This window comes from Sinocyclocheilus grahami, unplaced genomic scaffold, assembly GCF_001515645.1.
Source record: "Sinocyclocheilus grahami isolate Dianchi unplaced genomic scaffold, SAMN03320097.WGS_v1.1 scaffold469.1, whole genome shotgun sequence".
NCBI classification, from domain to species: Eukaryota; Metazoa; Chordata; class Actinopteri; order Cypriniformes; family Cyprinidae; genus Sinocyclocheilus; species Sinocyclocheilus grahami.
In genome coordinates this window covers 559,669-577,439 of record NW_015505648.1, presented here as the reverse complement: position 1 = coordinate 577,439, position 17,771 = coordinate 559,669, and the positions used below count along the sequence as shown (strand labels likewise).

Below are 17,771 nucleotides of genomic sequence, written 5' to 3'. Positions count from 1 at the left end.
ACACACATATCCATGTCATCCACTCCTCACTGACTCCACTGGCTATGGAAGAGAGTGGAACATCGGGTTAATGTTCTTCCATCTGGTTTCTCTCAGGTCCTCTTAAGCCAGGTACACCGACTGAGGGCACTGGATTTGTTGGGGCGATTTCTGGACCTGGGCCCTTGGGCTGTCAGTTTGGTGAGATACACAACTAAGATTTGTTTTTTACTTTCATTATTTCATTATTGTTTGTAGCCTTTTCACAAGAGTACATATGTTAGTTAGGTAAACTATGCACAATATGGTTAAATGGCAGACAATGTTCAGCTACCTTGCGTCATCCTAGTCTTTTTTTTCTCTCACTCTGACTCTTCCTCTCACTCTCCTCTCTGCAGGCTCTTTCAGTGGGGATTTTTCCGTATGTGTTGAAACTGTTGCAGAGTTCAGCAAGAGAGCTCAGGCCTCTTTTGGTCTTCATATGGGCAAAGATCTTGGCTGTAGATAGTGTACGTAAACCATTTTATCTCTTGATGACTCACATGAGTCCCAGTTAAACTCCTGACAGCAGTTTTAATTAAATGTTCACCAAAAGAAAGAATATATAAACAGATGAAAGTGCTTTTTATGGTCTCAGAAGTGTGTATTATATTTGTACGTTCTTTGTTTATTTTTCTCCTGTTATTTATTTTGCTATATCTAAGAGATTTTCTGAAAGATTTGAACTGTAAACATCAGAAACATTCTGATTAGCGTAGGCCCTTAAAGTCAGTGTGAATTCAAATGCTATTAGAATTCTACTTCCATAATGCGTCATACTTCTAAGTGAAACAGGAAATTCACAGGGGGAAAAAAAAAACATCAAGGATAGGACAAATTTTTTCCATCAGTAACTGACTGGATGGTGAAAAGTAGGCATCACATAATGCAAGACATGAACCAAGTATAAGTTTGCTTAATGCGCTAAAAAAAAAAGGTAGCTGTTTGGCTGTCGGTTTACTTTTATCCAATAGCTATATCACCATGGATGTGTATGGATGTCAACAGAAAATGTAATTTCAGAGAAAGTTTTTTTTTTTTTATTTTTATTTTTTTAAAGATTACAAAGTAAAACAACTGCAACCTTTCTATAGAATTAAAAAGAACTGATGCATTGTTCATTAGACCAAGATCTTGCATTAAGAATTTTTTTTGTTTGTTTGTTGTTTTGTTTGTTTTTACTGATTTGTAAAGGCTATATTGATTTTTATTTCTAAATAATAAAAAAATAAAAATAAATCAACATGAAATCAAAATTGTTCCTATTCTCTTTTTAATGCACATTCCTGGTCTTGTGAACGATTCATCTGTGCATGTTAATTCAAAAGATTTGTCATTTTAATGAAATTAATATGACATTCTTTGAACATTCAGAGTGTATTTTTGTACATTGGAGTATGGAAGGGCAGTGGAAATGAAAGTGGTTTGCCATCTGTCTCTGACTGTAGTGGTTAAGACACCTGCAGAGATAGATGATCATTCACGCACATCCCTCACAGAGACTGCAGCACTCAAATCAAAACACACTCTAATGCTGCTGATCTGGCTACTGAAAACACGTTTTTCTTTAAAGAAATATAGGAAAATTCTTATGATTGGCTTATCAAATCCAACAGCAACTCTAGCGAATTTATATTAAATTAAAGGCCAAACTCAGCCTGTAAACAAGACCCTGTGACTATACCTAATCCGAACTGTCAAATTTTAGGACTAAACTGAAACAATTCATTCTATTTTATTTTGAGCAAAGAGATCCAGATGCACAGCTCTTCACAACTCTGATGCAGAGATCATTGCTCTCAGATCTCATTGACACCTGCGTCAATTCAAAACTCCTTTCAGTCACGAGACGTGCAAGCACCATTTAAAAAGTATTGACGTCAAACCTGACGTGTTTACTTGCAAAGACAGTTGGACTTAGCACAATAGAATGGAATAGGGAATAGGGGGTCTTAGTCATGCCATCTTAAAGGGATAGTTCACACAAAAATGAAAACTCTCATCATTTACTCACCCCCATATCATTCCAAACCTGTATGACTAATTCTACTCATGCAAAACACAAAAGAAGATATTTTGAAGAGTATTTGGAACCCACTGACATTCATTGTGTAAGCAAAAAAAATAAATAAACGGTTACTTGACCTAAAAATGTAACTTTTGCCATCATTTACTCACACTCATGTTGTTCTAAAGAGTTGCTGGTAGCCTTCCATCATATTTTTTTTTTCTCCACACAATGGAAGTCAGTTGATACCAGCAACTGTTTCGTTACCAGCATTCTTCCGATTATTTTCTTTTGTGTTTAACAAAAGAAAGGGTCCCACTTTATATTAAGTGGCCCTAATACCTCTGTACTTGCATAGTAACTAGATGTGTACGTAGTATGTAACCACAGTGTAAGTACACATTGGTATATATTATCTAGAGCTGAATATTTCTGTAACTACACACATGTAACAACCCTCTGAATGGTTTGTGTAAGTACAAATGTGTAACAGGACATATATAACTACATTTTGTAACAACAATATGTATAAGAGTAATTGGAACAATTTGATCCAGGGGGTGGAGATGGGTAGGTTTAGGGGTGGAAATGGGATCCAGGGGGTGGAAATGGATAGGTTTAGGGATAGGTAAATAGTCCAGGTGATATGTGAAAAAAATTTGCACTTTTTCATAAAAGCATAAAACTTGGTACAGTTTACAGCCCTGAACATTTTCAGAAATGGAGCCATCGCAAAAACGCCTTGTGGTCGCCTTGGCGGCCATTTTCCTTTCCGCCATTACCAAATTATGTATTTTATATCTCCTGAACCAAACATGATAACACAGAAAGTGTGATGTCTACCCCGATATGTTTATGGTCAAGGATTACAATGATATCACATACAACAACATAAACTGTTGTGGTGAATAGTTAATGGTGAATTCAGTAACGTTGTGATAAGAATTACAATGAAATCGCAGTATCTGAGATACAGATGGAGATTTCAAGCATATTTCCTGTAAACTTAATTTACAATCACTCTCTGGGGCCAGAGTTGCCTATTATGTTAGTGTCCACAAAGGGGAAGCATTTATTTCAGTTGATACTTCCAAAGTCCCTTTAAGACAAGTCATGTCACTCAGTGGCCATCTTTGAAATGCCTCTCGGGCATGCAATTGCCGTTTTTATCTCTTTGAATGGAGAAACATCAAATTCTCCAAAACTGTTCGCCAAGCTTATGATTAAATTTCATATTTGAAATCGCCAATGAAATTTGACAACAATATAAATGTTGTTTCTTAATTTATAAACTCATAAATGTTGTTTCTTATGCACCAATAGCGTTAAAAAAAGTTTCTTTTTCAGGCTAGAGCAGCCAATGTGCATGCGCAGTCCTAAGCACGCGTCTCCAGAACACTGACAGTTTCTATAGCAACCAGGACTTCTAACGGCAGCTGCAGTGACGCAATGACTTTACCGAATAGCGATTGGCTCTTTTACTCAGAAGGCAGTGCTTCGTTCAATGGAGCAGCCATATTGAGCGTTGTATTTTTCCCCCATTCAAAACTATACGAGTGACACGTCTTGGGCATTCTATAGTCTTTGATACTTCTCAGTGCAGCCTTCCTTCTTGATGAACTGTCACTCTACTGTCACCTTGGTAAAAGTCAACACTCTGCCTGACTCTACATTTATTAATTTAGCAGACACTTTTATCCAAAGTGACTTACAATTGAGGAACACAACATGCAATTCATCATAAAGAGGCAAATAAACACAGGAAGTGCTCATAATACAAATTTTTAGACATCGCTCAGATTAGTACAAGCTACAAGAGGGAGGGATTAAGGAAATTGAAAGTGAAGGTTATTTTTATTAAATTAGGATGCAGTCAAATGTTTACAAAAGAGAGATTTTTCAGCTGTCGCTTGAAATTGTCAGGGATTCAGCATTCCAGATGGGTGTGGAAAGACCATTCTACCAGCATGGAACGGTAAACGAAAATGTTCTGGAAAGTGATTTTGTGCCTCTCATTGATGGTACCACGAGGCATCGCTGACTTGTAGATCTCAGGCTTCTGGAGTGGATGTAGATTTGTAAAAGTGAATGGAAGTAGGAGGGTGCTGAGCCTGTGGCTGTTCTTTCTTTATGCAATCATCAATATCTTGAACTTGATGCGAGCCGTAACCGGCAGCCAGTGCAGGGAGATAAAGAGAGGTGTGATATGGGCCTTTTTGGGCTCGTTGAAGATCAGACGTGCTGCTGTACTCTGAATCATTTGTAGAAGTTTGATTGTACATGATCGAAGTCCAGCCAAAAGAGCATTGCAGTAGTCCAGACTAGAAATGACAAGGGCCTGAACAAGAAGGTGTGGAGCATGCTCTGTTAGGAAGAGCTTGATCTTTCTGGTGTTGTGCAAAGCAAATCTGTGTGCAGTGTGGTCCTTGAAGGTCAGCTGATCATCAAAGATTACACCAAATTTTTTGACTGAACTTGATTGGATAATTGTTGATTAACCTAGCTGGATGGTGAAATCATGTTATAGAGTTGGAGTGGCAGTGAAGAACTGATCCCTGAGGAACCCCAATGACCAGTTGATTTGCTTTGGATACCGCCCCTCCCCAGGCCACTGTAAGGTCCACGCACTTAGCCCAAGGAAGGTATCCAGTGGTGGCTGAAGGTTTCTTGCGTGTTCGGTCTTTTAAGCGCGCAAATTTATTCAATTTAAGTTAAATTATAATCTGACTCCATTTTAATATCTAATCTGACTCCATTTTATTATGACCTCGAATTTAGGTTGGAAGGCAAATTAGTTGTTTGTCTGCCTCTAATTAGTATTCTTCTGACATTTGATTATTCTAGTTAACGCTTTACTTTATATTTACTCGTTCATTAAGAATCTATGTCACTCAAGGTGTATCACGCCGGCCGATGTACATGTACCCCACGATCACAAACTCTCCAGTCTGATCATTAGTCAGAGGTTATGGCTAACTATTTAATAGACCGCCTCATGCTTGTCATTCTTTAAATAATGGTTCTGTTTAGCTCCCTACAGTCACCTATGTAACAACTTAGTTAAAGCTCAAACAAAATCAGAGGTTATGGCTAGCACTATGAGATATGCTAATACATCTATAGTGTTTTATCTAGCCCCCTATAGTTAGTCTAACTATATAACAACTTGAATAAAGCTTAGACGATAATCAGAGGTTATGGCTAGCACTATGAGATATGCTAATACATCTATAGTGTTTTATCTAGCCCCCTATAGTTAGTCTAACTATATAACAACTTGAATAAAGCTTAGACGATAATCAGAGGTTATGGCTAGCACTATGAGATATGCTAATACATCTATAGTGTTTTATCTAGCCCCCTATAGTTAGTCTAACTATATAACAACTTGAATAAAGCTTAGACGATAATCAGAGGTTATGGCTAGCACTATGAAATATGCTTAGATTTCAGTAGTGTTTTTACCTAGCCCCCTATAGTTATTCTAACTACATAACAACTTGAATAAAGCTGAGACAATAACCAGAGGTTATGGCTAGTACTATGAAATATGCCCGAACCATGCTAGTACTCCAACAGTATTTTGTCTATCCCCCCACAGTTAATGCAACTGCATAACAACTTAACTAAAGTCAAGCAGTTAGTCAGAAATCTATAATCTCACCTGATGTGCCCCATACTCCATCTAACCTGAGATTCAGTATGTACTAACGCTGGACACAGATTTGCGGTAACATACACCTTCACTTAATCTACTTAAAAAAATAATTTCAGAGTAGGTCAGAATAAAATCAAATGTAACAATTTATTATCAGTCAGGTAAATAGGTATTATGCCAATTACATAGCCAATTCAAAAATATCAAATCAATACAAGACATCAAATTCTCAAAGATGAATCTGAGAGTAAGATTGCATACCTGACGTTTAGAAAAATACATAGTATGAAGTGTGTGGACACCCTTCATTCTATGGGCTCATTCTGGCTGCAGAATCGCCCCGACCCTTTTGCTGCAATCCTTTAAATACAAAACCAAGATAAAACATCCCCCAAATGGAGGTATGTACAAACAATTGGAATTTGCATTAACCCAGGTCCTAAACCTGGGTAGTTTACACCTCAATGGGAACAGAATGTAATTTACATGGAAGACCCTGGTAGAGGGCACTCCCATTACAGTAAGCAAAATATCTCTTAACTCTTAGGATCTATATTATCTTTTAGTCTACTTTTGTAAGATTGAGACCATTGTACCACTCACCCTGAGACTATTCAAATGATACCAAACATGACTGTAAATAGTATTTGCATTAATGTAGAACATTATACTATTGACCATTCTGAGTGAACCAAGTGGAGGGAGGATGGGTAAGGGGAAGGAAGGGGATGAGAAGGAACTGATGCATATGTGAGAGAGGCGTTTCCTGCACCTCCACTCTCGAAGATGCCCGTGTATGTTTGTATTGTCTGTTTCTCAGGAGATCAAAGTATCTGAGTTTCTTTCATCCTTACACCACCCTGAAAGACCTAACTGTGAGATAGGATTCAATCAATCAAATGCAGTTCTTGTGATGCCCAGTGAAGAGAGGATGTACAGGAGGATCTGATGATTTACAGTGTCAAAAGTGGCAGATAGATCCAGCGGAATGAGAACACATGATCTGGAATCAGCTTTCACAATCCGCAGGGCTTCAGTGACCAACAGTAACACAGTCTCAGTTGAATGGCTGCTTCTGAAACCTCATTGGTTAATGTCCAGCTGGTTATGCTGTTAAATAAATAATGATACATGGTTGAAAACAACTCATTCAAGTGTTTTCGATATGAATGGAAGAAGAGAGACAGGTCTGTAGCAATCTACAAGTGAAGTGTTTAATGTAGTTTTTTTTAGCAGTAGGGTTACCCGAGCCTACTTGAATGCAGTGGGGAAAATGCCTGTGAAAAGAGATGTGTTGATGATATGTGTGAGTGCTGGTAGAATTGTAGAAGAGATAGCTTGGAGAAGGTGTGAGGGGATTGGGTCTAGATGGCTTGTTGTAGGATGGCTGGCAAGGAGAAATTTAGATACTTCTGCCTCAGTGAGGGGACAGAAGGAGGAGAGGGGAGTTTTAGCATTGGATGCGATTGGTTTGAGTTCCTGTGTGTGTAGAGCTAAGAACTGACTATTGGTGGTTTTAGTTTTGTCTGTGAATAATGCAGCAAAATCATCAGCTGTTAAAGAGGTGGTGGAGGGGGACAGAGAAGGGAATTGAATGTTTTGAAGAGATTACATGTGTCTGAAGTGCTGTTGATCTTGTTGTGGAAATAGGAAGATTTGGCAGCATGGACTTTAACAAAGAAAGATTAAAACAAAGACTGAAAAATTCTTAGGACAGATGGATCTTTTGATTTGTGCCATTCTGTCTCTGCTGCCCTGAGTTTGGACTGATGTTCACAAAGAAGCATTAGTTGAGCAGCAGGGGTTGCTGAGCCTTCTGGACGAATCCAGGTGCCATTAAAGCCTGAGATACCAAGAGTAGATTGAGAAGCAATGGATGGAATGAAGTCATTGTTGACAGCTGACTGACAATTCCAGAGACCCACAGGAAAAAGAGATGGAGGTGTAGATGGGGCAAAGGTTAGCAAGATTGCATTGCTGTCTGCGTTAGAGCATTGTTGAGAAAAAACAAGAATGTATTAGAAACACATGATGGATGTGGGGGAAAAGAAGGTGTAAGGAGGAGAGTGTGTGCCGAAAGGAAAATAAAAGATACCTAAGTGCCTTGTCGGTGTCCTTGCTTGGTGGATTTGCACAGGTAGAGTCACAGGTATTCCACATCAGTGCACAGATAACAAATAAATGCACAGCTTATCAACTCTTGAGTGAATACAGTTGTGGACACCTTGACAATTAGCACAACAAAAGCCTATAGCATGCAAATGGCTCAAATCGAAACTACGGCGGGACAGTTTGCCACTTAAGTGCAGTAAACAAGCAGTACAAAATCAAAAGCTTCTTCTTAGCCGACGACTTCTATTCTAATTACAAATATGTGCAATGAAAATACAAATTATAACGAAAGAAGAAGAATAAAAATAGTAAATGAAATAATCATTCTTAAAAGCAAATAAAAATCTAAACAACAGAAACAATGTATTAAGCAAACACTTAGGTACAACTGCCTACCTGATTCTGCATGAGAAGTAAGTAAAGATATACTTAATGAGAGGATTTTTTATATATATATATATCTGAAATATTTGATTGTGTTCTTGAAAATAACATTGTATTACTGAATAAAATATTAGTCAATTATCAAAGAAAGAGAAAATAAATAGGCATAATATGGACAATTGTTGATGCTGTGATACTGTACTACTCAGATACTGTGAGTTCCTTCTCACGTCACTGATTTCACCATTAACTATTCACCTGAACAGTTTATGTTGTTGCATATATTTATTTATTTATTTTTAGTCATTTAGCAGACACTTTTATCCAAAGCGACTTCCAAATGAGGACAACAGAAGCAATCAATTGTAGTATTAAAACAACTAAAAACAGATCCAAAACTAAAAGCTAAAACTTTATAAATGCTACTTATACACATTTTAAAAATAAAGAAATTAAATAAAAATGACAAATGCATACAACAAAATTTCAAAACTTAACATTTGAATGAAGAACAAAAAATAAAGCTAGAAACAAAATCTAAATATTAAAGAGCAAAAGGTATAAGAGTATAATAATGATTCTAACATAACCCTAAGCCAAACACCAAAAAAACAACTACATATGAGTATGTACAACCATACACACATACATACATACATATATATATATATATATGTATATATATATATATATATATATATATATATATATATATATACATACACATTTATAAATTCAATATATATATTATTTAATTTCCATTTAGTTTGTTGAAGTATTAAAATAACTCAAATTAAATAAAACTAAAACTTAATAAAAGACCTATACAGACATAATAAATTCAGACATAATTTAACTCAAATTAAAATAAATAACAAATACAAATCAAACAACAGTAGTTTATCAGTAATCCTAAAAAATAACACTACCAAACTTACATTCTAAAAAACAACAAATTACAAGTAAGAAATGGTTATAAAAACTGAAACAGAAGTGAAACTAGTAATAGGATAGCATATGGTATCATTGTAATCCTTGACCATCAAAATATATGGATAGACATAATCTTCTCTGTGTTATCATGTTTGATTCAGAAGATATGACACAAAATACATAATTTGGTAATGACGGAAAGTAAAATGGCTGCAATGGCAACCACGAGGTGTTTTTGCGATGACTCCATTTCTAAAAATGTTCAGGGCCCAAACTGTACAAGTGTACCAAATTTCATGCTTTTATGAAAAAGTGAACATATCACCTCAAGTTTTGCACATATCACCTGGACTAAAAGTGGGAGGAGTTGGATCTCAAGTTGGTGGAGTTGGTGCACCACTGTAATACCAGTGTACTTACATGGTAACTCCTCAGGAACTGTCCACTTAATATAAAGTGTAACATTCTGGACGGCAACCACAATTTATATGTAAAACCTAACTTACTGGCCGCTGCTGTGTAACATCAGAGCAATTCCATGGTAAATCCATAGAAATTGTTTACTTAATATAAAGTGTAACACTTTCTTTACCAAAAAGTGCTGTTAGTCCTGTTACACATTTGTACTTTCATACCAAAAAATGTTGTTACCAATGTCCTGTTACATATTTGTATTTACACATACCATTCAGTGGGTTGTTACATATGTGTAGTTACACAAACATTACAGCTGTAGATACTATGTACCAATATGTACTTACACTGTGGTTACATACTATGTACACAGTTACTATGTAAGTACACAGGTATTAGGGCCACTTAATATAAAGGGGGACCATTATCCCTTTAATTGGCATGCTTTAATTGATAGATAATCCTCTAGTCGTCATTATCACATGATGCTTCAGAAATCAATGTACCAATTTGGTGTTCAAGTGGTGTTTCCTAGTATCACAGTTGAAAATGGTTGTGCTGCTTAAAATTTTGCCTCAAAACATGATACATTTTTTCAGGATTCTGCATTCTGGTCCATTCTGGTCAGTGTGTGTCATTGGTGTGTTCACAATAGCACATGGCACTTAAAAAATCACCAGATGAAATGGAGAGCACAAGCAGGCAATAGTACAACTTGCCCTTTCCGTCTTGCCCACACTATCCTCCAACACACATTCTGTTTGAGATGGGACAAATAGATTTTCTCCATCTCTCTCTGGTCATTCCAGGCTCTGTTATTGTGTTATTGGTATCAGTGATGTCTCACGTGCTGTAGTTAAATTTGAATTAGGGGAGTATATAAGTGTTTTACAACTCTGACTCCGAGAAAACTCAGATGTAAGAAGTTTATATCAGACAGCAAGATTGGGAGAAACTGTTGTCAGCAGTTAGGATGGTGTTTTGTAACATTGTTGTCACTCCTTCAATTCCTTCTTTTACACTCGCCGACTCTCCCTCCTGATTTTTCTCTTTCTCTTTTCTGTAGTCATGCCAAGCTGATCTTGTAAAAGACAATGGACACAAGTACTTCCTGTCAGTACTGGCTGACTCGTACATGCCCGTGAGTATCTTACAGATGGCACTGAATCATTTTCCACTTTGTTCAAAACAAAATCTGTTTTGTTTACTTAATCTGCTGTGCCATATTTGCAGAGTTCAGACTATTCTTTGTTTTTCAGTTGGAATTTTGTGTACTTTTAACCAATCAAATCATGGATGGACAGTGAAAATAAGATTGACACTGTTAATTAAATTAAGTGTATATCCATGAACTATGGATATAGTTGTTGACTCCTGATTCTTTATCCAGGCTGAGCATCGAACCATGGCAGTCTTCATCCTTGCTGTCATTGTCAACAACTACAACACAGGACAGGTATAGAGATGAAACAGAAATAAAAGCAGATGGTGGTCAAGATGATTAGTGTGGCAAAGAATCAGCACATATTATCTGTCTGTCTGACTGACTGACTAGCAATGGATCAGTACATACATTCCTAAAGATTAAAACTTTGGGCAAGCTCTCACTTCAGGACTGTAAGACTACCTGAATTGCTGTGGTGCTCACACTCCACAACAAGGTTTCTTGTCATCTCTCATCGTCTTGTCATAGCACACACAACATTGAGGAGGTATACAAATGACAAACATTTGGTCGAGAGGCAGTCCTGACCAACAGTGAAAAAAGAAAATGCTTTCTCACATAAATTTACCTAGAAATGTATTACAAGATTCTTCCATTTATATCATCCGCACTGTGATTGGCTAGATTAGTTCCACCTTGTCTTTGTATCGCACACACTACAAGATCACATGGCAATAATTTGAAACAAGTTTGAAAATGTTGCAGCATCTGTGACTGCTCGGGACAGGATCAGATCATGTTGCTGACCTGCTCCTACCTAACGAGCATCAGCAAACACAACAAGCATCGGCAGATTTTGTCACAAACCTTGAAAATCTGTCTGCGACAGCAAAATCCAGCCAAAAGTTGTATAGTGTGAGCTTACCTTACGTTAACTTACCATAGGGTTTACAGACAAACTTGAAAAGTAAATATGAATATTATAGGATGTTTTGAACATATTATTGTTTTACAAGGTTAGAACTTATAGAATAATCTTTAAAAAAAAAAAAAACATTGTCCTTTCTTTTCATCAGGAGGCATGTCTGCAGGGTAACCTGATTGCAATCTGTCTGGAGCAGCTCATTGACCCTCATCCTCTTCTGAGGCAGTGGGTGGCAATCTGTTTGGGCCGAATCTGGCAGAATTTTGATTCTGCACGTTGGTGTGGAGTTCGAGATAGTGCCCATGAGAAGCTCTACAGTCTCCTGTCTGATCCTATACCAGAGGTTCTGAACGTTGGCCAGTTTAATTCTTGTAGATGTTGCTTAATTTAGATTTTCAAGTATTTATATGGTTTACGTTTACAGTGCCTTGCAAATTCAGAACTTAATCCATGAACATTAACCTGCTATAATGCATTACAAACCTTACATACATTTCTTGTTTTCTCTGTTTTTCTGTGTACTCCCAAGTCTATTCCTGACCAGGATATGTACCTCAAAATAAATTATTTTAATATATGCTCAAAAAAGAGTGCTACCTTCCTTCAATAACCCTGACCAAGGCTGTTCATTTATGCTTTGTATTGTTCTCATTCGCAGGTGCGGTGTGCAGCTGTGTTTGCGTTGGGTACATTTGTGGGGAATTCTGCTGAGAGAACCGATCATTCTACCACCATTGATCATAATGTGGCCATGATGCTAGCACAACTCATTAATGATGGAAGTCCCATTGTGAGAAAGGCAAGTTTATTGGAATTTCATCAACTTCATTATAGTCTTAAGTCTGTTCTAATGGTAAGAACTAGGGGTGTAACGATTCACTCGTTTTCTCGATGCATCGATTACAAACCCTGACGATGCATATGCATCGATCTTGAAACATGGATTTTGAATTGTGAATCGTTGATTTCGGACAGTAATCGATTTAAAACGCTAAGAATCAAATGAATCATGATTTCTATAGCGATTCAATGCTTTCAAAATATATACACATTAAATTACTACAAGCACGAATTAATGGAGACCTTGAACAGTGTTCGTGCCCTCGCATCTCTCCTTCACGCGCTCCCCTATTTACCGTCTGTGAATTCGTTCGTCTCACTGACATATTGAGCAGCTGATGTGTGATCTCTCCTTAGTACTCGTGGCCAGTAATGCTAAAGTGAAGTAGTTTTACTACTTGTCTAAAGTATACGCACAGTTCCATTGAATGATAAATGTGTTTTAACAATGTCGTTCAACCGAATGTACGAAGGAAACTGTTAAAATAACCACAGCATTAACAACAACCTTGAAATAAGAGCGCAAGGTTTATCTGAAATTCAGATGCATGAAAGTAGCAGTTTTTGCTTTAGCAAACAGACATCGGGTGTGTTTTCTTTCAGAATTATCATTCACCAATGGAGAGGAAAAGTTAAATACTATAGCATTTTATTTTATGAAAATGAAATAAATAAGTTTTCGTACTGAAAGAGAAGTGATCTTGCGCTCATAGAACTTAAGATGTGCCAGGCTTTATATCTGCAGCTAAGCTGAATTAAAAGCAGAATAAACTGGTGAAACGTTAAGACAATAAACCCAACATGACAATGCCAGACCACATACTGCATCCATTACAACATCATGGCTGCGTAGAAGAAGTGTCCGGGTACTGAAATGGCCAGCCTGCAGTCCATATCTTTCACCCATAGAAAACATTTGGTGCATCATAAAGAGGAAGATGCGGCAAAGAAGACCTAAGACAGTTGAGCAACTAGAAGCCTGTATTAGACAAGAATGGGACAACATTCCTATTCCTAAACTTGAGCAACTTGTCTCCTCAGTCCCCAGACGTTTGCAGACTGTTATAAAAAGAAGAGGGGATGCCACACAGTGGTAAACATGGCCTTGTCCCAACTTTTTTGAGATGTTGATGCCATGAAATTTAAAATCAACTTATTTTTCCCTTAAAATGATACATTTTCTCAGTTTAAACATTTGATATGTCATCTGTTGTATTCTGAATAAAATATTGAAATTTGAAACTTCCACATCATTGCATTCTGTTTTTATTCACAATTTGTACAGTGTCCCAACTTTTTTGGAATCGGGTTTGTATATTTTCTACCTTGTTCTGAGCAGAAAATTGAAATAATTGTTTGTAGTATATAAAACGATTATAAAATTGCCATTAGGAAAAAATTATAGATTACAATGATTGATTATTGTCCAGCACTGTATTTGATTTCTTATAGAAAATTCAAAGTAAGAGATAAGAAAATAATCCTTGTAAAAAAAACAAAACATTCATAATACCTTCATACAATTCTTGTATTTGACATTTCTGTCACTTCTGAAATTATGGTTACGCCACTGGTGTGACAAAATGTTAGCCTATGCATAATACTTTCTTCTTTTTAAATCTTGGCTTACATACAGTTCTACATATGCCATAGCATCATTAAACTAGCATCTAACAATGGACAAAAGTATTTGTAGTTTTCTGTAACCTATGGTTCTCTAACCATAAAGGCTGTTGTGTAATTTGCCCCCTGTGTCACGGTCCAGGTGTGTGGAGGCAGGCAGGATGATGAGGACGACAAGGATACAAAATAAGGATCTTTAATGTAGCGACAAGGCAGAGACACACAATCTCGGGGTAACATTCATAATAACCGACAAACTAGAACACAAGAGCGATGGGTGAGGGTGGAGGCAAGGGAGCTAGGAGCCGAGGTGGAGCCACTGGGTCTATGGACCGAGGCAGAGTCCGGGCCGCGGAGGCGAGGGAGACGCTGACCGTGGTGACGCTGGAGGAGGCCGGAGCGGGTGGGAGGGCGGGCATTGGAGAGAGCTCTTGGGCTGGAGCCCTTCCTGGGCTAAACTGGGGATCAGGAGCCTTTCCTGGGCTAAACGAAACACCAGGAGCCCTTCCTGGGCTGAACTAGACATCAGGAGCCCTTCCTGGGCTGGAAACGAAACATCAGGAGCCCTTCCTGGGCTGGACTGGGGATCAGGAGCCCTTCCTGGGCTAAACGAAACATCAGGAGCCCTTCCTGGGCTGGACTGGGGATCAGGAGCCCTTCCTGGGCTAAACTGGGGATCAGGAGCCCTTCCTGGGCTGGACTGGGGATCAGGAGCCCTTCCCGTGCTAAACGAAACATCAGGAGCCCTTCCTGGGCTGGACTGGGGATCAGGAGCCCTTCCTGGGCTAAACAGAGTATTCCGCGGTCTCTCCTCCTCATTTTGGCCCCATATTCCCTCCATAGTCCGCTCATCCTCAGCCATGATGCCGGAAGCGTAGCTCCTCTCCGTGCTCACACCGTCCACGGCTTGCTCCCTTGTGGTGGGCACTGTCACCGGCTCTCGCACCTGGTCTGACGTGTTGGGCTCCATATCCGAGGCGATCCTCCTCTCAGCCGCGGGGCTTCGCTCCGGCTCGTGGATCGCAGCAGGAAATGGCTCTCCGTCATTGGTGGGCTCTGGTTTATGCTCCGTACCGCGGGGAGATGGTGGGCTGGGCTCAGGGTCCTGAGTGGGGCTGGTGTCGTCGTCAGCGATGCCCACGGTTAGCTGGGACTTGCAGAGCACCCACTCGACGAAGGTGGTGAAGCTCTCTCGAGGACCTTCCCCGGGCAACTGCGCTCGTGTGGTGGCGTTAAGTCCAACCTGGTAGAACGTGCAGAGGCAGTTGTCCGGGTAGTGCGTGAGGTGAGCCAGGGACAGAAAGTCATTGGTGTGGTCCTCAAGAGAGCGTTCCCCCTGCTCCAGCAGGAGGATTTGGAAGGCGGGGTAATCCATACAAAAATAAAAATTGACAAAAACCGGGAAAACAAACGAGGGAAAAGACGCCGCTATACTTTACTTTTTTTGGGGTCGGTTATTCTGTCACGGTCCAGGTGTGTGGAGGCAGGCAGGATGACGAGGACGACAAGGATTCAAAATAAGGATATTTAATGTAGCGACAACTAGGCAGAGACAGACACACACACAGTCAGGGTAACATTCATAATAACCGACAAACTAGAACACAAGAGACAGGAACAGATATAGGGCAGTTAACGAGGGACAAACAGGTGAGCACAATGAGGTGATTAACTAATAATTAGACGGGCTAAACCAACACAAGGGAAGAAACCACAACAAACAGTCCACAGGATTTAAATAATCCTGTGAATGCACTTAAAGAATGCAGAATCGAATCATTAATCGAATCGAATTTAATTTAATTGTGAATCGAATTGAATCGTTCTGAATTTGCAAAAATCGTTCTTGAATGGAATCGAAAACCTACAGTATGAATCGTGAATCTAATCGATTCGCTGTCTACCCAAAGATTCACAGCCCTAGTTAGAACTGTGCCTCTTGGAACTGGGGATTGTTTATGAATCATGATTTTCTCACATAGTGGTTGACAGCAACATTCTGCTCCCATTCTTTTGTCCAAACATGCTGTCAAGTCATGTCAGCAATTATTGCCATTTTCATTTATTGTCAACCATATGTTTACAGTAAATGAGTGAACAACATTGTGTTTCTCTTACAGATCCTGGCTCATATTTGATATAAATATATTTCAAATTTAAGACTATAACCTCAGTACACACAGGACATAAAATTATGTCTTAAAGGAAAAGCGCACCCAACAATCAAAAACCAAACCTTTATGACTGACTTTGTTCTGTTGAACATAAAAGAAGATATTGGTCTGGTGGATGCAGGTGCACGCTCAACATGATTGTGCTGGAGGTTTTGCAGGCAATCGAAATCCACTGTGGTTTCTCTGTTATATAGTCCTTCTATACTGTTACATAGTCCTGTTTACACTGAAAGGGCCAGATTGTCCAGCTTTTCAGTCAGCTTTTGAGGGATGATTGTGTTCAGTGTTGAGCTGAAATCAATGAGCATCATTTTTAAATAGGTGTCCTTGTTTTCCAGGTAAGAAAAACAGGCCAAGGGCATGTTTTATAAACTATATGGTGTTGAATATGGAGGGAAACTTAATGTAGTCTTTGAAAATCCTCTCAAAGAACTTCATAAGTATGTGTGTAAGTGCCATAGGACAATGGTCATTGGGGCAGGACGTTATTTTCTTCTTACGCACATGTGCTTAACATTAAGCAGCACACCCCAGACAATATTTTTCCGGTTTTTGATTATTCGGACGTTTTGTTGGACATTCTAGTCGGAGGTATAGCGGTGCTGTTCAAACGCACGTGCAGTCGCAGAAGAGGGAAACGCTCCGGTGCCCTGGTGAAGCTCTGCGCGTGCGGCTTTCGGACTGCGCTCCCAAGCATTCATCTCGCGAATGTCCGTTCCCTTCCTAACAAAACGGATGAACTACTTCTCCTCACCTGCACCAACAAGGACTTTTCAAACTCTGCTGCACTGTGCTTCACTGAAACCTGGCTGAGTGAAGCCATTCCGGACAACGCGCTTCATCTGCCGGGCTACCAGCTGTTCAGAGCGGATCGCATCGCGGAGTTAACAGGGAAAACCAGAGGTGGTGGATTGTGTTTCTACATCAACGAAAGTTGGTGTTCAGATGTAACAATGCTATAAAAAGTATGCTGTCCTAATTTAGAGGTACTCATCATAAACTGTAAACCTTTCTACTCGCCGCGGGAGTCTTCCTCTTTCATTCTCGTGAATGTGTACATGCCTCCGGATGCGTGCGTGAGCGCCGGAATGCAACAGCTGGCCGAACAAATAACTGAAATGGAGCAAAGGTACCCAGACTCTATTTTAATCATTCTTGGAGATTTTAACAAATCAAATCTCTCCCGTGAACTGACAAAATACAAGCAGCACATTACGTGTCCCACCAGAGACAGTAATATACTAGATCACAATAAAGGATGCATATCACTCTGTCCCACAGGCAGCTTTGGGGCTCTCTGATCACTGTTTGGTTCATCTTATACCGACCTACAGGCAGAAACTGAAATCAGCTAAACCTGTATTAAGGACTGTAAAAAGATGGACTAATGAAGCAGAGCAGAATTTACAAGCTTGTTTTGACCTCACTGATTGGAGCGTCTTTGAAGCGTCTTCATATATCAGTTTCTGTGAAGATATGTGCATTCCTACCAGGACATTCTTATCATTTAATAATGA

General features: G+C 39.0%; 1 protein-coding gene across 3 annotated transcripts in view; it reads left to right on the top strand.

Moving 5' to 3' along the window:
• Positions 1–17,771, top strand: part of LOC107553319 (regulatory-associated protein of mTOR-like) — a 302,737-nt gene that overhangs the window by 194,203 nt on the left and 90,763 nt on the right. For all 3 annotated transcript variants that reach the window (XM_016235517.1, XM_016235516.1, XM_016235515.1), the window contains 6 exons: positions 97–180; positions 378–488; positions 10,594–10,668; positions 10,918–10,983; positions 11,769–11,960; positions 12,276–12,416. In XM_016235517.1, coding sequence (XP_016091003.1) covers positions 97–180; positions 378–488; positions 10,594–10,668; positions 10,918–10,983; positions 11,769–11,960; positions 12,276–12,416 — 669 coding nt within the window. The remainder of the gene's footprint in view (positions 1–96; positions 181–377; positions 489–10,593; positions 10,669–10,917; positions 10,984–11,768; positions 11,961–12,275; positions 12,417–17,771) is intronic.